This window comes from Pelodiscus sinensis, chromosome 6 (assembly GCF_052426305.1).
Source record: "Pelodiscus sinensis isolate ZL-2025 chromosome 6, ASM5242630v1, whole genome shotgun sequence".
NCBI classification, from domain to species: Eukaryota; Metazoa; Chordata; order Testudines; family Trionychidae; genus Pelodiscus; species Pelodiscus sinensis.
The window spans coordinates 92,061,935-92,083,469 of NC_143057.1; the positions used below are offsets into that span (position 1 = coordinate 92,061,935).

Genomic DNA, 21,535 nt, shown 5'->3' on the forward strand with positions numbered 1-21,535 from the left:
TAACTGTGACTTCTTGTTTTTTAGCCAGCCCAACAGGTTAGCAATAGCACAGTACCCAGCAAAACAGTATTCCATTATGTGAAGTACTAATTTAACAAAACCAGGGAGATGCTGACTACACACAAAGATGCCAGAAATGTAAACATGGAGCACAAATAGGTGCTTGTGATTTACATGCTTACAGAACTAACATGACAAAAAGGAAAAACTAAGCACACACAAGCAGGTAAACGTCCTTAAAACTAAGAATAGTCTGAAGCAAGAAAAACCTGTATTTAAAGCCTTCAAAGACAACTCCTTCTCCTTGTCAGAGAAAATATCTTGGGTCTTCATAATTACAGAAAGAGCGGAGTATAAACTCAAATAATCAATTCCTGGTAGAAGAAAATTCAGACCATTTCTTCAATTCTCACATTTAATGGGAGCTCTGCACAAGCTAGGGGCCCATCCACACATATCTCGGGGAATGATCATGACTTAAGTGGGCTTCTGTTAACTTTACAGATGCACCCTAAGACCATGGTTAAGGCAGGGGTATGAAGTTGCAGTTTTTTGTGACCAAATCTAGTAAGACTGAACTGGGAATGAATCTGTGTTCAAATATGAGGATGGCAGAAGCACAGGGTCTCTGCAAAGGGGCTATTTTTCTTCTGTTTATCTTCTGTTTTCTTATGTGATCATATGGAGGAGTGTTTCTCAACCTTTTTTTTCATAAAGTACCCCTTTTAAAAAAATAAATAAATATAGAAGACGTCCAGAGCCAAGCGCCCCCAAACTCTCCTGCTCTAACCCAATGCACCCACTCCTCCCCCAGAGCCAGGCATCCCCAGCATCCCTCCCCGCTCTAACCCAATGCCCCTCCCCTCCCCCAGAGTCAGGCACCGGACATATGGTAATGCTACCTTTGAAGTGCCTGCTCCCGACACCTGGCCTTGCCCAGCCTTGCCTCTGCCGGGAGCAAGTAGCTTGCCAGTGGTGGACTCACCGCATTAGGCTGTGCGCTTACACCCCAGCTCAGCGCACCCCCCCCCCAACGTGGTGCCTGGGGGTAACTGCCCACCCAACTATGCCACTGATGCGGGGGAGCCCTTTAGATCAAAGCGTATTGTGCCACTTCATTGCCTTTTAGCTCCTCTCTGCAGAGCTATGGGGAAGGGGCGATGGGGATGCATTGCACTGAGCTGCTGGAGGGGGTGGGGGTAATGCGTGTCTCCAGGTTCATCTGTTCCCCCTGCTGGAGCACCCCGGGGAGGCTGCCGGAGAGGAAACAAACTAGGAGAGGTGGCCGTGGAAGTGATTTTTTTTCTTCCCTCCCAAACCTGCCCCCCAACATGGAACTGCCCTGGGTCTCACCGGAGCTGCCGCTGCAGCCACACTTTTCCTGCCAGGTGCTGGGGAGTGTGCACAGAGTGGCTGTTAATGTCAGGGTGTGTGGCTCCAAACGTTCAATTTGACAGGCACGTGCCACCGCCCCCTCCCCGATCCCCTTTGCGGGACAAAATCCCAAACATTTTTTGCCAAATTTCACTTGTGTTGAGGTACCCCCCCCCCCCAGACTTCTCTTGCGTACCCCTAAGGGATGGCGTACTACCGGTTAAGACACACTGATATAGAGGATCTCACTTGTGGACTGGCAAGCCCTCAAGAGTCCAACATCCTGGGATGGCCTTGCTGGACAGTCTACAGGCCAGTTTTCACAGACAAACAGGAGGATGGGAAGGTAGGAGACCCGCACCCTCCGTCTCCACTGGATTCCATCCCAGGGCTCAAAGAGGATGGCACAAGGAGTGTCTAAGTCCCTTCTTGCTTCCCCTGGGCTATTTCCTATCTCCCCACTTTCTCTTCAGGTTGAGGCATGATTACAGCACTCTGCGCCTCCCTAGCAAAGAGTTCCCAATCATCTTCAACAACTTAAATAGTCAAATGGGTACCTCCCAGTTCACTTCTCAACATTAAGTTATTCTCCCTTCTCAGGAATACCAGAGAGAAAAGGGTCAAGTCCCTGGCTTCCTAGTTGGGTCTTACCTACAAGTCCAGACTTTTCTCCTTCGATCACTCTGTTCTAAGGCTACAAAATGGCTTCCTCCCTCCAGACAGCCTCTCCTTCAATATCCCACCATGGTGGCTTGACTCGTAAAGGAACCCTTTTAAGTAGGTCATCCATTTGGAGTATGCTCTAAACCAGTGTTTCTGAAAGTGCTCCATAAAACCACTTTGAGAAACACATTAACTGGCCGCCAGGGTTTGTTTATTTACTGGTGCCATGGTCACGGAGCCTCATGGCTCCCATTGGCTCCGTTTCGTCCTTTGCAGCCAAGGGGAGCTGCAGGAAGCGACATGGGTTGAGCCACCACTTCCTGCTGCTCCGCTTGGCTGCAAAGAGTGAAATGGAGTCAAGAGGCTCCGTGGCTATGGGGCCAGTAAATAAACAAACCGGGGCAGCCAGACAATGTGTTTCTAAAGTGATTTCACGGAGCACTTTCAGAAACACTTCTCTAGAGCTGCTGAGGCAAAAGATCCTTTTGCTTCCTCTCTTACTTAGCCTTTGTGTGGGGTGTGTAAGCCCCAGCACAGACCAGAATGGACAGAATCACTGCCATATAGAGACCAACAGTGTGGTCACACTATGGGACAGAACTACCAAGGAGGCCTCTAAGTAACAATACCAGCTGCTCTGCCCTAATTCCATGAAGTAGCGCTTGTTGTATGTACACAAAGCCTGAAACTCACTTTATGCAACTTAATCATTTCCAAAAGCTACTGAATGATGAGTTATCACACAAAAAATTAACAAAAGTTGCATGCTAATATTAAGCTGGGAAAAAATCAGTCTGGCCAACTGATCAAGTGTTCCCTGTTTAGTGGTATAAATCTATTTGTTTATGCAATCAAGAAGAGCAGGGTTGAAAGAGCAACAAGCTTACACATAGTATACCATTTCAATGTTATCTAAAAGATAACAAAAATCGTACAAAACCTCTTTCATACATCTAGCACACCCTCTCTTTCACTGCAATGATTAAGAAAAAGGCAAACAGATGATCACCTACAAAGAGGAAGTCTATTTTTAAATGCATCTTCTAACATGAAGAATATAAAATATTAAGAGACTGTGTGCTGAATTTTAGAAATACACTGAAGATTTACATATACGCAACTTGATCTAGCCACAGTGTCAGGAAAATGAACTAGAAGACCTCTTAAGATCCTTTCCACGGTTTTATTTCTATGTTGTCTAATTTATGTATGAAAACAATCCAGTGATTATATATTTAAGACAGGGCTGTTCATGGGACTATGCTCATCAAATCTAAACTTCCACAAGAGTAAGAGTAATTCTAGATCTAAATTTGGCATATGCAAATATTTGTCTATACTTATGAATATTTGCTACTGTCAGAATACTAGTACGAGTGTTGGAAAGTATTATTCAGTCATTGCAATCTGAGCAACAATATAAGGAAGGTACTCACCTCATGCAGTAATGACTGTTCTTCGAGGTGTGTGCGCCCACGGGTGCTCCACTGTAGGTAACGGGTCTTCCCCGGAGCCACAGGATTGGAGACTTTTTTATATCTGTTAGCAGTCAGGCAGCGCATGTGCAGCAAGCATCTCGTGCTACTGGCGGTTTGACAGTTGAGCACGGCCTCGACCCCCTTCCCTCAGTTCTTCATCTACCACAGAACAACTGGCCTCCAAGTAGCAGGGAGGAAGGGAGAGTCGTGGAGCACCCACGGGGACACATACCTCAAAGAACAGCCATTACTGCACGAGGTGAGTAACTTCCTTTTCTTCCTCGAGTGATGTCCCCCTGGGTTCTCCCCTGTAGGTGACTACAAAGCAGTGCTCACTATGGCTGGTGGAACTCTGAGTCACTGCTTCATAGCGGCAGATAGAACTGACTTAGTCACTGATGTGTCAACCGCCAGTTAGGGAATGATGACAATGTTTTGAGAACATGTGACCCGATGACCAAGTGGCTGTCCGATAAACGTCTTTGAGAGGCACAACGTTAAAGAATGCCGTAGATACTGCTGTAGCATGGGTGGAGTGTGCTCTTGGTGCTGTCTTTAGCGGTTTGTTACTAAAGGAATGGCACTGGAAGATGCAACCCACTATCAGCTTAGAAATGCGTTGTGTGGAAATTGGGTTGCCCCTGGAATACTTTGCAATATAGACAAACAGACGTGGGGACTTACAAAATGTCTGAGTTCCATCGATATAAAATGCCAAAGCCCTTCTGACATTGAGTGTGTGAAGCATGTCGTGTGCAGGCGATGTATGTGGCTTCGGAAAAAACACAGGTAAGACTATGAGTTCATTAATGTGAAAACAGGATGTGGTCTCAAAGTCACTTCATCTTTAGCGAAGACCGTGTATGGTAGGCCCACCATTAGGGCTCTTAACTCACTGACTATCCTTGCAGACACGATTGCCACTAGAAAAAGCACCTTCATTGTGAGGATACTGGGCATGTGGCCATGGATTCAAAGGGGAGGTCTCATAAGGCGCTCCAGAACCAAATTCAGGTCCCATGACGGCATCGGTGTTCTATGAGGTGGGTAAAGGTTCTGGAGGCCTTTAAGGAATCTTTTCGTCACTGGATGTGCAAACTCTGATGACACCTCAATGCGGTCATGAAAGGCAGTAATAGCTGACAAGTGTGCTTTTATGGAAGACATTGATATGGAAGACATATTGTATGGATCGGAGATTTCTCTGGACTCAGTTGTCTCTGACGATACCAGGATAAGAAGCATTTCAATTTGTGCAGGTAAGTTGTTCTGGTTTGCCTCCTGCTGTGAAGGAGGACATTTCTTACTTGCTCCAAGCGGGGGACTTCTGCGCCTCGGAACCAGACAGGAGCCAGGCATAGAGATAAAGGGTGTGTGGGTCTGGGTGCAGTAGCTTGCCGGTGTTCTGGAAGAGGAGATCGTGCCACTGAGTGAGCGGAGGGGGTGGATCGACGGACATGTACTGTAGGTATGGGAACAAAGTCTGTCTGGACCAGGATGGGGCCACTAGAATGACTCGGGCTGTGTCCGAATGGATCTTGCTCAGGATTCTGGAGATCAGTGGTAATGGCGGGAAGGCATAGTAAATCAGTTCATCCTGTGGGGTCAGGAATGAGTTTCCCCTGGATCCCTTCCCCAGTCCCTCCCAGGAGCAAAAATGAGGGCATTTGGCATTCCTCGTGGTTGCAAAAAGGTTTGTTGTTAGATAGTCCCACCTACAAAAAATGGAATCTAACACCTCTGGGTGGAGTTCCCACTCGTGATCCATGGCAAAGTTGTGGCTCAGAGCATCTGCATGGTGTTGGCAGCTCCTGGTAACTATGCTGCTGTTAGTGTAACCCCATGTTAAACATACCAGTTCCAAAGTTGGGTTGCCTCCGCACAGAGATTGGGAACATGTTCCTCCCTGTCTGTTTATGTAGAACATGATAGTTGTGTTATCTATAAGAATATGGACGGTTCTGTTGGTGATGGATGAGGTAAAGTGCCTGCATGCATTCCTGACAGCTCTGAGCTCAAGGAGGTTGATGTAGAGTAGTGCTTCGTGTGGTAACCATTTGCCTTGCATCACGTGATGCTGTAGGGTGCGTGCCCCACCCTACCAATGAGGCATTGGTTGTGATCTGGACTGATGGATCTAGTTGAAAGAAGGAAACTCCCGCGAGTAAATTGCGGGGGGGATATCTACCATCTGAAAGATTCCAGGATGTGTCTGGGTATAACAACCGCTTTGTGCAGTGAATGCCTCAATGGAGTATAAACTGATGTCAGCCAGCGCTGCAGGGCTCGGAAACGTAGGCGCACTTATTGGACCACATAGGTGGTAGCCATCATATGGCCCATGAGCTGAAAGCGGGTATGCACCGTCGTAGTGGGGCTGACGAGTAGGATAGTGACTATGTCACGTAGCATATCGAATCTTGGCCATGGCAAATATGCCCTGACTTATGTGGCGTTGAGTCCGCCCCTATGAATTTGAACTGGATTGAGAGTCGATTTCTACTCATTTATTAAGAGACTTAAGCTGTTGAAAAGTTGTTTGGTCTTTAGTATCACATCCTCGGTTTCCATTCTGGAATGGCCCTTTATTAGGCAGTTGTTTAGGTATGGGAAGATGACAACCGCCTGACATCAAATGTAGGCTGTCACTACCGCTAGGACCTTTGAGAAGTCCCATGGTGCTGAGGATAGGACAAAAGGTAGGACTTTGTACTAGAAATGCGCGTTCCCAACTGTGAATCTCAGATAGCGTCTGTGGGCAGAATGTATCACAATGTGAAAATATGCATCTTGTAGGTCGAGGGCTGCGAACCGTCCCCTCTGTCCAGTGCTGGTATGACTGAAGCCAGCGTGACCATCTTGAATCGCTACTTTCACAGGAACTTGTTTAGCTTGTCTCGGATCAGTCTCTAGCCTCCTGTGTGTTTCTGGTTTAGGAAATAAGTCGAATAATGGTTTGGGTACTGCCTCCATAGCCCCTAGATGGAGAAGTCAATCAATTTCTTGCTTGAGGGATATCTTGTGAGAGGGGTCCCTGAAAAGGGACGGAGCATAGGATAGGGTAGGAGGGAGGGAGGTAAACGGAATTGAGTATCCTGTATGACCCACTGGTCGGATGTTATTGAGGCACAGTGGTGAAGGAATGGGCATAATCTGTGGTCGAATAGATGTTTCTGGCTTTGCTGCACTGGATGGTCAGGCAGGTCAGGCAGGCCTTGGACCAATGTTTCAAATTTGCTGCTTAGGGGCCTGGCCACCAGAGGAGCATGGTTGTTTGCAGTTTCTCTGGGTGCGCTGTCTGGAGCGATTGTACTCGTATTGTCTATATTGAGTACACTTATAGTATGCGTCTCTGTTTCTATTGTAGGGGGTGTAACGTCTCCACTTTTACGGTGGTGTGTACATTCTTAGGGTACGCAACATGGTACACGAATTTTTACTTTTGTGCAGAAGCTCATCAATGTTGGCTGCAAAAAGTTTGTGCTTATTGAAGGGGAGGTTCTCCACCTTAGTTTTGTTAGGTCCTAGAAAAATAGGCCTAGTGCAGTTATGCTAAAGCAAATGTAACAAAGGTTTCTGGGTAGTTCCTGGGCAGAACTGGAGATGGGTTCAAGCAGGGACGCACCCTACACGCTTGCTCAAGTTGCAAAATGAGATAAGCAAGAAGCTGCTTTTTTGTACCTGCTGTGATGAGGAACAGTTTGTTTTGAGAACTGATAAGGAGACTCCCTGTTTCTGCTCTTCCCGTTTGTTCCAAACTCCCTGTTTATGTTCTCCTTTGGCCATAACAAACTGTCTCCTTGTTGCCCAGTACCTGTCTTTTGGGCTGATAAGAAATTGCTGATGCATTATGAATTGCTTAAGGCCATGATGTATAGTTGGCTAGGTGTGCATGGGTATTGGAGGTTGTAACTGATAAAGGGGGGGTTGGTTGCTTGGGCAAATAGTCTATGACGCGACGGAACTGTCTATATAAGCCTACCTGTAAATGAAATTGGGGCTGGTTCTCTTTAGAGACGGGCCGCTCTCTATTGTTGTGTGCACTATTCAATAAAGAGCTTGTGATTGGATCTTGCTGGTGTTGCCTGTCTCTTTGCGGTCAGACAACGAACAGAGGCGTCCAGGTTCGAGTCCCCGACAGTTTGAAGTTCCTTTGGTCCTCCTGCAGCCTGCAGCCACGATGTTCTCCTCATAAACATGGCTGTAGCAGTTGTTCTTGCTGCAGTATCAGCAACATCAATTGCAGAGAGCAATGCTGTGCGAGTGATGGTGTGACCCTCACATATGATTGCCCTGTGGATAGGCTTCTTGGTATCTGGCAGATGCTCCATCAGGTCAGCTAATTTGGAGTAGTTGTCATATCTTGATTGGCTGGAAGGGCTGAGTAGTTCGCTATCCTAAGCTGTAGGGTGGCAGAGGAATACACTTTTTTTCCCCAAGATTGGTCCAGTCTCTTGTGTTTTTTGTCCCTGTTATTTGGTTTAAGGTGAGAGACCTTTGCCCGTTGACTTGCCCCATCAATGACCAGCAAGTTGAGCCAGGGGTGAGAGAACAGGAAGTCTAAGTCTTTAGGGGAAACAAAATATTTCCTGTCTGCCTTCTTGAAAATTGGCTGGGCCGATGCCAGCTTTTCCAGATGTCCTCAGACACCTCCACAATCTCCTCGTCTACGGGCAACATGATTCTGCCGTGGAGGACAGGCGAATATTCTTTAGGAGATGGTGTTGTTTCTCCTTGACCTCCTGTAATTTTATTTCTTGGGTAGCAGCAACCCTTTTAAAAAGATCCTGAAACTGTTTCAGGTCCGCCACAGTATGCTTATTGTCAGGGACTATAACCTCCTCAGGAGCAAAAAGAGTTGCCTTGTGGTGACTGCACAAGGCAAGTGTCATCCTGATTGTCAAGAAATTGACTGTCCTCCTCTTCCGAGTCCGGTATGGTCCCCGGGGTATGGGATGGTGAGGCTGGCGGTAGCCTTTTCGGTGAGAGTGGTGGGCCAGCAGAGTGGTACTTAGGCAGTGCCCAGTGCAGCGGTTAATGTGGAGACAGTTAGTACCAGTTTGAATGCTACTGAGAATGGCACAGGCATGCTATATAGCAATGCCCTTGCTGAGATGTGGTGGAAGATGAATGCTGCTAGGAGGATGCGCTCTTCTGGTCATGGTTGATCACCCCTATGCACCTGTGCCCATAGTGTGGTGGTGTATGGTGGGTATGGTGCTGGGGACTGCTTCCTTGATGGGAGTGAGGAGGGTTATCTGTGCTCACACCCATTTTCCCTGAATTCCTTGTTGTTGCCAGCATTTCTTTAGACCCAGTCTGGTCTGTCTGCAAGCTGATATTAGCCTGCACAAGGGGAGGCATAAGAGAAATTGCACTGAGAGGCAGTGCCGAAGATTTCCGGGGCCATTTTGTGGCTGGCTCTGCTCCGTCCGTGGTGCTGCATGTGTAGGTACTTGCTTCGGTGCCGGGGCTTGTCTGTGCGCTTTCCCCAGTACGGAGGATGAGCACATAATTGTGCTGATGCTCAGTGCCGGAGCGGGTGCTTGAGGCAGTTGTCAGCACCACAGAGCTGGAGATGGCTGCCACATCTCCCCTGGTCATTCTGGGGGATGGATTAGGTGGTAGGGATCTGGTAGGTGACACCCTGGCCCTCTGATGTCCCTGAGGCATCAGGGAGGCTGATCTGCATTTGGGAGGGTCTGCTATTTTATCTAATGAAAGCTCTCCCAATGGCTGTAAAGCCTTCTCCAGAAGGGACATATGGAACCTAAGCTCCCAATCTTTTCTTGCCCTGGCCGACAAGCTTTTACAGTGCTCACATTTTTGTGGGATGTGTGACTCCCCCAGACATCTAATACAGAAGCTATGGCCATCAGAAGCTGGGATGGATTAGTTACAGTTGATGCATTTTTTAAACCCCTGTGAACCAGGCATATTGGAAGCCATTGGTGCTCGGGGCTGAGGGAGAGTGGCTATTTCAACAGTCAGCAAACTTGTGTATGAAGGCTGCCGTTTTATGAGGTTTTGATTACCCCCCACCTTTCTTCTTCTTTTTTTTTTTTTTTTTTTTTTGGTTAAAGAAGAAGTGTAGCCGGTTGGGGCAGAGAAAAGCCACTGCCACGGAAGCAGCTAGCACTGAGGGAACAGCATGTTCCCCATGTTTTGGGGTTTTTTCCCTTTGAAGTGGGAAGAATATAACAAGACTAGCCAATTAGCCCGTCATAAGACGAGCTTTTCAGGTCTCTCCTCCATGTCGATCTTTTTTCCTGAGCCTCCAGTCTCTCACTCCGTGTCTCTTTCTCTCTATCCCCCTCTCTCTCTCAGTTCTCCTCCGCCTTCTGCCTCCCTCTCCTGCCTCTCACTCTCTCTCCGTTCTCCTCTGTCTCCATTGGGGATGCACGCTCATGCAGGCCCCGTCCCCTGGGAGTGTACATCACCACCCCACCCCCTTTCGCCTCCCGCCATGGTGCTCGGCTGACTTCTGCGCCACTCAGTTGGGCCACCACGCGGGAGCAAGTAACACAAGCGGCCGTTTGGGCCCCGTGCTTCATGGGAAGCGCGGACCCCAAACGGCTACCTGCGCTGCTTTCTCCTGTGTGGCAGCCCGGCACAGACGTCAGCCGAGCACCACGGCGGGAAGCAACAGCGCCGCCCAGAGGGAACAGCCAGCATTTCAGTGTTACAGAGCCACAGACATTGGGCTACTATATAACAAGATGATCTGTAATTGAATGAGGTCAAAAGGTGGTAAAGAAAGTGAAAATTTTCCTGTGAGGAGAGAAGTGCCCGAAGTGGCAGGAGAGCTCCATCCGTGACTGAGGACTGTAGAAGAGGAACTGAGGGGACGCGCTCAACTATCAAAATGCCAGCAATGCAAGATGCTTGCTGCACATGTGCGACCCAACTGCTAACTGCTATGAAAAAGTCTCCAATCCTGCATCTCCGCGGAAGACCCATCACCTACAGTGGAGCACTCACGGGGACATTACCCGAAGAAGAACTGAAAGCTGTTGACTTCTTTTATTATAATATTCCACACAAGTTTACTTGGTGCTTTCTTATCTCCTTTGCTCTACTGAACATCTTAGTAGAAAAATCAATGCAATTACTTAAATGATGTTTTTACACTTAGGTAACTGATACAATTTTACACTCATTTTGCCCTTTTGATTCCACTTTTCTGTTCTTCATGCCCCCTTACTGTATTTTCTCTTAACCTCATGCAATTTGTGCTAATAGGCCAGTGATTCTCAACCTGTTTATCATTATAAGGAGCATGTGTTACATGGGCTGGATGCTGAGAATCACAGGACCCTCTCTTAAATTCCCTACACGCACAGCAGAATCTCGGCCTCCTGCCATCTGGCCCTGCATAGTGGGATCCTGGGCTCCCATTAGCCTCCCCACGCAGATGTGGGTGGCTGACAGCTGGGGCTGAGTGGGCAGCCAGAGTGAATCCGGGACTCCACCACACAGGGGCAGGCAGCAGTCGGGTGGGTAGCCAATGAAACCATGAACCCTGCCACATGGATGGTGGGAGCCTAGGATCTCACAGTGCAGGGTCAGGCAGCAGGAAGCCAAGACACTGCTGCACGGAGCTGTGAAAGCATGTCCAGAGCCCTGCTGTGAGGGCCGGGTAAGTGGCAGAAGAGAGCCCAGGACTCAACTGCATGGGGCCAGGCAGCAAGTGGGCAGACAGCCAACAGAAGCATGGGACTGCACCGTGTGGCTGATAGGAGCTGGGATCCCACCATGTGCAGCTGAGCAGGCTGCTGATGGGAATCAATGACTTGTGCCAAGCTAGGCAGTTGGGAGGTGACCAGCAAGAGCAGGGGAACCTGCCATGTGGGAACAGACAGATGGACCCAAAACCTTGCAGTGTGGGACCAAATGCTGGAGCTTGGGACCACACCGTGTGGGGGCCGGGCAGCAGACATGGACCCCGCCATGTAAAGTCAGGCATCTAGCTCAGACTCCAGAAGCAGAGCCCCACCTAAAACCTGGAGGTGCTACTGCACCCCAGCAAAACCATAGTTCCCTGCATCTCCACCCTCTCACTGCCCCCTCCAAACCCTACCCACAGACCCACTTTCCCACACAAGCCTCTCTGCAGCACTCACCAGCCTCCTGATGGCAAGAGCAGCTCATGCAAGTTGCTGCAAGATGCTGCTGGGCCCCCTCAGCCAGCACTGCCCCCAGCAGAGCAGAATGGCAAATTAGCTGTGTGCTAATTGAGCCACATGCGGGCTACAGGTTGGGAATACTGTAACAGGCTAGCACAGCGATTCCCAACTGCCGGTCTGCGGCGCCTCTGGGGGCCAGCGATGGGGTACACTCCTCCCTCCACAGTAGTTGGGATACGAGTGTCCTGCTCTGCCCTGCCCCTCAGCCAAGCAGCACTATGCAGCGGCGGGGTCTCTTCCTGGACACAAGAGTGCTTTGTTCTACAGTGGGAGGGCTGTGCGGAGCCTGGCACGGCAGCCTTAGAGGAGTCACGACCCAGGCAGCAGCGCTCAGCTGGGGGCTGGGAGGCAGCTCAGGGCTAAGTGAAGGGGGGTAGGACAGGCTCTGGGAGCAGGGCTAGTGCTGAGAGACTCTGGGAAAGTGAGGGGCTCAAAGAGGCAGGGGGCTGGCACTGGGGGTGAAGCTAATACAGGAGGGCTCTGGGGTCAGGGCTAGTACTAGGGAACTCTAAGAGGTAGGGGGCTGACACTGGGGGGCACTGGGACATCCAGGAGAGGAGCTGTCACTGGGGGATTCTGGGGGTGGAGCTAGTAATGGGGGGACTATGAGGGCAGGGTTGGCACTTGAGGGCTCTGAGATGGGGCTAATATTGGGGTTGGCACTGGGGCGGGGCTGGGTGCAGTGGGCTCTTGAAAGAGGAGACTGGCACGGGGGGTGGTTGGGGAAGTTCTAAGGGGTGGGAGGCTGGCACTGGGGGGCTCTGGGGGTGGGAGGCTGGCAAAGCGGGTTCAGTCCAGGGGACTCTGGGATCAGTAGCTAGCAATGGGGGGGTATTGAAGGGGCGGGGGCTCTGGAGCTTTTGGCAGACCAGTAACATTTTATTTATATATTCACATATTCATATTTGCATAATAAATATGCAAATATACAGCTAATATGTTGCTGGTTCACCAAAAGTTTGTGAATGGGTTTGCCAGTCCCCCGTATAAAAAAAGGTTAGGAAACACTGGGCTAGCACATTGTATTAGTACTATAGGAACAATTCAGACAGATTTTAGAAATGTGCATGCAAAAATGGAGATACAAGTAGTGTAAGCAATCTCTGTACATGGAAAAAAAATAATTTCTTATGTAAGGTTTGTTTTATCAACCTCTTCTATTAGTAAAGTCACTTGCAAATGAACATACAATAATTTCAAACAATTATGCAGATTCCTACCTTGAAGGGAAGCCCATAAATTGACTCTCCACCAGACCCAGTACCAGATGGATCTCCCCCTTGCACTATAAAATCAGGCACAACTCTGTGAAATATTGTGTTGTCATAATAACCTGCAAAGAAAAAAGAATATTTACTATAGATATTTTTAAACTGATCTAAAAGTGCACTTAATATAAGCAATGTGCCTGCATTCTCCACCAAAAATCTTATACTTACAAGAAACACATGGCATCTATATTAAGGGGGAAAAGGAATATGCTGTGTTTATTGAGAATGCAACATAAAAGGCAGCATATGAATCCATTCACACTATTCCTGCCAATGTTGGCATTCTTACAGTTACCAGTCTGTGGATCAGACCAATCTAATGACAAGTTAGATTGGGTTCAATTGGGGAATCAGGTTTTGTTGGTTATGATCCAGTGCTTCAAAGCTTTGTAGAGTGGAACCCAAAGACTCATGGCAAGGCATCCCATCTTTTATAGTAGTTCCTTCATATACAAATTTATGAGTTTTGCTACATTATGTTATAATCAGTTACTTTGCAACAAATGGTTATCTCAAGATTGTTTTCATTATCATTCCGCATCAGCATCTTAATGACTCTGAGTGTTTTCACATTCTGGTTTTAGTTGGATTTTGTTATTTTTTTCCCAGTAGTATGTGTTTTAGCTTCAGGGTCGTCAACCTGCCTCTTGTTAGTTATTAGGTATAATGGGTACAGTTGATAGTCTCCAGCCTCTCCTTTGACAATACTGATGCAGCGATAGCCTTCAGGATTATTTTTTCCCATGCACCCATTCTTCACACAAACAAACAAGTACTACATAGTTATTTTTTTTAAAGACCGAAACAGCACGGAACATTTTAAGAATAAAAAGTAATTGATATGAAGTTTTCCACAATAAAAGGATAATGCAAACATTCTTAAATCTTATACTAAAAATAGTCCTAAAGGCAAAAGGGTGATCATAGTGAATCACAAGCCTCTCTGTTCCTAGTCTGTTCCTGCCTTCACATCAGTAACAGACACAAACAACATGTCTGATGCACTATTACCAACAGCAACTTTCTGCTAGTCAGACATGTTACACTGCATAAATCTTATTATTATATTTTTATACAAGCATTAGACTACTACAATTTAGCTACATGGCTTCATGGTTATTCTAAATTTCCTAACCTGAAGGTTAGTTTATACGAATTAGTGGAGCTAGAAACTGCATACAAACTATATCAATAAACATGAGAAAAAATAAACTGCACACTCCACATTATATGTTACAATGTTGGGCTTTCCTGTGCAAATAATTTCTTATTGTCAATTATCAAGCATTCAAGAAATTGAGTATAACACCACTATCATATAACTGACTGGAAATAAAGAAAGCTGTGTTAAAAAAAATAAAACAAGAACACAAAAAAAAGGCATTTTTCCAATATTGCCAAATCAATGGCCGCCTGCCATGATAGATCAACTGGTGGAATACAAAATTCTTAAATTGACAGACTAGGGCTATACTCTCACACTTTCAGTATGGAAGATTTTCCTCCTTTCATTCTTTTCTTCCCTCTCCATGACTAAAGTTTTAAATGTAGTATGGCCAAACAATGAAATTGGCTACAAACCAGCATTGACAAATATTCAGCAGTTTCACCTTATATGGTGCTCTAATCTGACTCTGAAATATTGTGTTTCTTGGTTTTATTATAGGGAAATCAAAACAGCTTCTGGGAGGTGAAAATGTAACACTGCTTGACGTATATAGCAGTTCATTTAAAAAAATATTATCTTGTTAAAGACAATGGATGACTTACAAATTTTATACTATAACTAGAAATATTTCCATTTAAAATAGGCCAAGTTCAAGGAGTCTTCATACATTTTAAACATTTTTTTACCATATTAGTGATGTTACTATTCTGACTACTGAAAACAAATTTCACTCTCTCTAATAATCTCATACACAATGTGAACTTTTGCTCCCTTCCTACCAAGTCTCCTAATTATGACATAGTCCCAGCACTCTGTACGTTCAAGTAGTATTTTAAACTATTAAGAGTAAAATTACTACTTCATAGCACTTTGGACAGTTTATGTTTCTTGAGAAGTTCCTCTTAATATTTATATTGTAGCAGTGCTCAAAGGCCCTATTGTTCAAAGCGCCAAAGAAACAAATAGGAAAACAGATGTTGCCTTAATGAGAGAAATTCAAAACAAAAAACAGGAGGTAGAACAAAAATGAAAAATTAATAAAATGATGCAGCAACATAGGCTAGTTAGAAGGGTACAAGTCGATGATTCCAAACTATTTAAAAGGTAGAGGACGGGGGATCCAAATTTTTGGAAAAACTCTATCCTCATCTCTGCCCCTAAACATAAATATTTTAAAATAAAGATTGGCTATTGGTCTAAACCAAAGGTGGGGAACCTCAGGTCCGGATGAGGTACCTGGATTGCCTGGATCTGGCCCTTAAGGCTCACTGCCCTCCAGCATGGAGAGTTTATGCTGGTGCTCCAACTCCCCTGCGGGGCCAGGATACTCAAAATCTACTAGCCTTGGTCTCCCCCAGGCTCTGGGGCGGGAGGGGAATACAGGGAGTGTCTTTCTCTCTCAGTCTGGGACCATGTCAGTGAGGGTTTTTTGGGTTTGTTTTGCTCTGCTTTTGGGAGGGGTTGTTTGTTTGGAGGGGATGTTTTGGATTTTTTTGCTTCTCATTTGTGTGGTGTGCGGCCCCCAACTGATTTTTCTGTGGGTCAGTATGTCTAAAGATATACTACAGCTCAAACAGAAGTTATGGATTTCATGCAGAAATGACTAGGTGAAGTTCCTTCTCTTGTGTTAATGAAGAAGTCAAATTAGATCATTATAGTGATCCCTCTGTCCTTAAAAACTATTAATCTAAGTGTCAATAATTGCTTATTTTCTTGTAAGCATCACAGCAGTGGCAGGTTTTAAAAAGAGATTGTATTTGCCTTCTGTATGAGTACAAGGAATGAATTCCATCTGTAAAGGAAAATATGGAACAACACATGGAAGCATTTGTAGGATAAACAAGTATCAATGGCTGGCCTCATTAGCAAAGCACACTGGGGCAAAATGAGTAGAACAGAGTTATTTAATTCCATGAAAACATTCATAAGAAACCCGAACTTGATGCCTGGATAAAGGCAAGCCTATGGGGGTTTCATTGGGGAGGAGAACATATATAAATCCTACAAAGGAGTCAAGCCAGGAAGATAAGAGGTGCGAAAAAATCAAGATGGGATGTGATCCAGACTTAGACAAGAGCTTTAGCTGTCTAGGCCAGTGGTCACCAACCAGTAGATTGGGATCTACAGGTAGATCTTGGAGCATCTGACAGGTGATCCCGACTGGTTTGGCCTAGAGGTGATCAAGCGCTGGCACTTCAGCTGCCTCTCCTCCCACTCCTGTGCATCTTCTGCCCTTTGCCTTGGAGCTGTCCCCTCAGGAGCCTCCGGCTTTCGGTGCAGTGCAGGGGAGTGTGAGGGGTGCTCAAGCCAAGGGGCTCCCTCTCTCACCCTGTATCTTATCTCCACAGAGAAAAGAGGGGGCACAACAGGAGTTGGGAAGGAGTTTGCTGGCTGCTTTAGGGAGTGGTGCAGGGCCAAGGCAGGGGTGAGCCTTCCTTAGCCCCACTGCACCACCAACCAGGAGCCACCTGAGGTAAGCCGTGCCCAGCTGGAGCCCACATCCTGAAACCCCACCCCAGTCATGAACCTCCTCCTGCACCCCAAGCCCTGCCCCAGCCCTGAGCACCCCTGCATCCAAATGCCCTCCCAGAGCCTGCACCTCGAACCCCCTCTAACTGCCCAACTCCCTGCCCCAGGCTGAGCTCTGATCCCCTCTCGCACTCCAGATCCCTTAATCAAAGACCAGAACCTTCCCCCAACCTGCTGCCCCTGCCTGGTGAAAGGGAGGGAGGATGGGGTGAGCAGGGGTGGGGCCTCAGAGAAGGGCACAAAGGAGGTGGAGCAAGGGTGTTTGGGTTTGAAGGAGATCTTGGATTGCACTTACATTCAAAAAGTGATCTCGTGTCTAAAAAGGTTGGAGACCACTGGTTTAGACAGGGTTGAAACCTTAAATAGGACTGTTAGCATCTAGTCAACTAATCAATAAGCAGTACCTTATCAATTAGCACTATCGACTAGTCACTTCCCTCCCAGCTGCCGCTACGCACTGTAAAGCCCAGGGAAGCCGGCGTGAGAACGCGCTCCATCAGTCCTTTCTCTCTCCCTCTCTCTCCCTCTCCCTCCCACCCACCCACAGGAAGCCGCACACAAAGGCTCTAGCTTGGCCCCTGCTCCGTGGGTCTCTTTCTATTAATCAGACCAGAATTTTCATTTTCGGAATGAAAGAGACTCGTGGAGCAGGGACCGAGTTAGCACCTTCATGCATGGCTTCCCTGGGCTGTTTAAAGGAGAGCAGCAGCTGGTGGCGTGTGTGTGGTCTGATGAATAAAAAGAGACGCGTGGAGCAGAGACTGAGCTAGAGCCTTCGCGTGCGGCTTCCCTAGGCTGTTTAATGCAGAGCAGCAGCTGAGGTGGTTGTGTTGTGAATCGGCGTGAGCCAGACTGAGCGCTGCAACTGCCCTCCCTTGTCAACTAATCGAATAGTTGACAGAAAATCTATTAGGGAAATAATCGCATTTTAACATCCCTAACCTCAAACAGGAACAAAAGACAGGACTATGCAGCACTGTAAAGACTAACAAGATGGTTTATTAGGTGATGAGCTTTCGTGGGCCAGACCCACATGAAAGCTCATCACCTAATAAACCATCTTGTTAGTCTTTAAAGTGCTGCATAGTCCTGTCTTTTGTTCCAACAAGACCAGACTCACACGGCTACATCTCTATTACTATTCAAATAGGAAGTGATGGAGGAAGAAGTGGCAGGATATGGACAAAGCATAAATATGGAGGTAAGAGAATCAAAAATAACTTCTGGGTTGCAGAACTCTGAGTAGGAGGATGAGAGTGATGTTAATCATAACAGATGTTCCCTGGAGGTGGTAAAGCAATGCACTCTATGAACTAAGATAGTTCTCTTTAATTTTTTTCCAATCTATATGCAGACTAAATTTTATTATGTGCACCAAATTATCACAATAGTGTAAAGATTTGGGCCACCAATAGAAAAAAACCCACTCTAGATATAACTAGGGGGCAGTAACCCCTGCTTGCTTTGCTTACCAAATCCCCTGTCTCCAGGGGTAGGCAGGTCCATCTTTCCCCCTAGCTGCCAGGGAGGGCCAGAGCCATGACAGGCCTGGCCTCTTGCACTCCCTCAACTAGCCATTGAGGAGGGGAGGGTCAGGGCTGATGCAACCCTGGCCTCTCAGCTTCCCCCTACCCCCACCGCCTCTCATCCCCCTTCCTGGTTACAGCCACGGTTTTCGGCCCCCTCTCTGGCTGCCAGTGGAGAGCTGGGGTCGAGCCAGGGGACAGAGAGTCTTGCTGTGCTCTGGGGCCCCTGATACTCTGGGACCCAGGAGGGAACTGCCACCTCCGCCTGGCCCACACTCCCATTCTCCCACCAGTGCCCCACAGCCGAGGGCGTGCAGGGAGACACAGGCACCTCTGCAGGCTATGAGCTGCCCAAGCTGTTGTGTCTCTCTGCTTGGGGCTCAATCCCACTCGCTGAGAGAGAAGCGGAGGCCCTCTGTTTGTCTCAAGCAGCTCCCCGCTGTGACCATAGGCACTAAGGACCAAGTGGGCAGAGGGAAGCTGTGAAGCAGCTGGAGTGAGGCTGCCCTGCTTCCTGGCCACCTGATCCCTAGCCCAGCCCCGCCACTGCCCGCTCCGAAGCAGCCCAAAGTGCCACAGGACATACAGCCCTTCCCTGCAGCCCTGCTACTCCACTGTGCCCAGGTATGGCTCGGGGTTCCACGGGGCACAGGGGAAGACAGAGGGAGGGGCTGAGGGTGGGAATACAGAGTGACACATGATGTCACTTCCATCATCCCACAAGAAAAGTTTTTTTAAATATGTATAGCGAGATATAATTTTTAAAAAGTTACCATAAGGATAATTACTTCAGCCAGGAAAGGTTTGGCATTTTGGAACTCAGTACCCAAAGAATTAAATTTAAATATATGAGAATAATAAAAAAATATTAAATCCATAGAACAAATAACAGCATATTGAAGGAATAAAATTAGAGAGAATATGTACGCATTGCAGGAGGTATCAATAAGTAACAACAAAATATGTTAGGAGATGAGTGTGAGTGTGTGTGTGTGTGTGTGTGTGTGTGTGAGTGAGAAAGAGAGAGAGAGAGAGACACGCTCACACAGAATGTGTGTTACACACAAAGCGTGTGTTAGAGATGTCAACATGTAGACGACTGCAAGATTAACTGATAAACCTGGGCTTATTGGTTAATTCTGTTGACTACATGCATTCCTCCTCACCCCCGGCCCTGTATCAGAGGCAGCAAGGTTGGGAGGCAGGAGCCGATGCCTGTTGGGAGCTGGCTTTAAGTCAGCTTTAAGCCAGCTCCCCGTGAGTACTGGATCTGTCTGCTCCTCCACCCCTGCACTGCTACCTCTGATAGACAGGCAGCAGCGCAGATGGTGAGGGGAAGTAGGAGAAGCCAATACGCACGGGAACGGGCTTTTAAGCCAACTCTCCGCACATGCCAGATCCACAGACCCGCCTGCTTCCTGCCTTGCTGCCTCCTCCAATGCTGGGGAGAGCTGTCTTAATAGCGGGCTCCATCCAGCACTGGCTTCACGGTGCCACTTGTCCCTTCACCCTGCATTGCTGCCTCTATCAGGCTCGCCATGGACAGAGGCTGCTCTGTGGGATGCCAGAACAGCCTCTGTCCATGGGGAGCTCAGACCATCCTGCGAAGAGGGGCTGCTACCACCCTAACCCCACCCCCTGGGGACTATCAAATAGTCATGTAATAATATTTTGTGCAGTTACACGACTATTCAATTAATCACTTTCTAACATCCTTAGTCATTATTATCTCTATATATGGCATTAATAAGACTATTACTAGAATACTGAATCCAGTTCTAACATCTATATTTTAAAAGCAACATTAACAAATTGGCAAGAACTCAGTAAGCAGCTGCAAGAATGACCTGAGGGCTGAAAAACTTGTTTTACAACTAGAAAGATAAATTCAATCTATTCAGATTATCCAAGAGACAACAGAGGTAATTTGATCATCATCTATAAGCACCCACAGAGAAGATTTTCGACAGTAGAAGGCTCTTTAACTGAGCAGACAGACAATAGCATAATAAGATCCAACGGCTAGAAATGGAAACTAGACAAATTCAGACTACAAATGCATAATACTTTAAAAAATATTTAGGGTAGATGACCATTGGAACAACTCACAAAGGGATGTATTAGTATTTACACCAGGACTCAATGTCTTTCAAACAGATATGTTCTAGCTCTACAAGAAATGATGGGCTTGATTTTTGCTGGAGGCACAAGACACAGCAATAAGAATCTCCTGAACAGAGGATAGCTTCAAGAAACGATTCCCGAAGACCCCTTCTCACGTATATCTTACCAGTAATGATATATATGTTACGCCAAGAGGCAGAATCGAACCTGGAACCTTTGGAGTTTAGTGCGTGAGCCTCTACAACTTTAATTAAAAGCCAGCTGGCTCTCAGCTAAGGCTGTAGAGCAAACCCCTGATTTTTTTCTATAAGTGGTCTAAGTGCCACTACATGGGACAGTACACCACACTCAGGTGGTGTGTGGGTTACACATATAAGGGGTGATGGCACCAGCTAAAAATACTGGCATCTACAAGCTCCATCTTCCCATGGTGCCACTTTCCCAAGGTGACCCTTTAACTCCCAAACCCAATTTCTTTGATTTGGATTACATTGCTCCCACCACTTTGAAATGGCAACACAATGAAAGATTAAAAATCCACAATTTTTTAAAAAAGAAAACAGGAAGCCATAAATAGGGAAGGTTAGTGATACACGAAGTACATTTGCAAGACTTCCTTCTATTGCCTGGTTAACATTTCATGAGTTTACTGAAAAACATAGTTACATGTTACAATATAACCACAAAATAAGTCCTCTTAAGTCCCTCATGTAGTTAGTTTAGTAATAACCTGCCATCTATTGAATATTTAAAATGCTTTTTTAAATTCTGTGTCCTTTTCCATAGCTTTGAAAAATATAAATTTTCAATGTTTCTTGTTTTTCTAAATATTTGACTTAATGTCAATTCCCATGGACATTAGCATAATGTTTCTCTGATTCTTGTTTTATGGAAAGCAAAAATGTAAGAAGTCACAAATACTGTAAATTGAATAACTACTGTCTGATTCAATTATTACCTTCCATACAAAGCTGGATGAAATTTCGGCATGCTTTTGGTGCTTCTTTTGACCATAACTCTATATCAATATCACCAGCTGTTGTTTTCAGCAAAACCTATAAAATACATGCAAATATATTATTTAGCCATATTTCACTTAAACATTTACAGATGAAGTTTCTGCTCAAATAATATAATCACAAGTAAAACAATTCTTCCTATAATTTTAGGAATGCAAGAACAAAAATAGGAAGTTGGCCTGGTTTTCAGTGGCAGC

At 46.5% G+C, this 21,535-nt stretch overlaps 1 protein-coding gene across 2 annotated transcripts in view; it reads right to left on the bottom strand.

Moving 5' to 3' along the window:
- CWC27 (CWC27 spliceosome associated cyclophilin) overlaps window positions 1–21,535 on the bottom strand; it is a 224,603-nt gene that overhangs the window by 198,503 nt on the left and 4,565 nt on the right. For both annotated transcript variants that reach the window (XM_075932399.2, XM_075932398.2), the window contains exons 2-3: window positions 21,278–21,374; window positions 12,922–13,034 (exon numbers count right to left, since the gene is read on the bottom strand). In XM_075932399.2, the coding sequence (XP_075788514.1) occupies window positions 12,922–13,034; window positions 21,278–21,374 (210 nt within the window). The remainder of the gene's footprint in view (window positions 1–12,921; window positions 13,035–21,277; window positions 21,375–21,535) is intronic.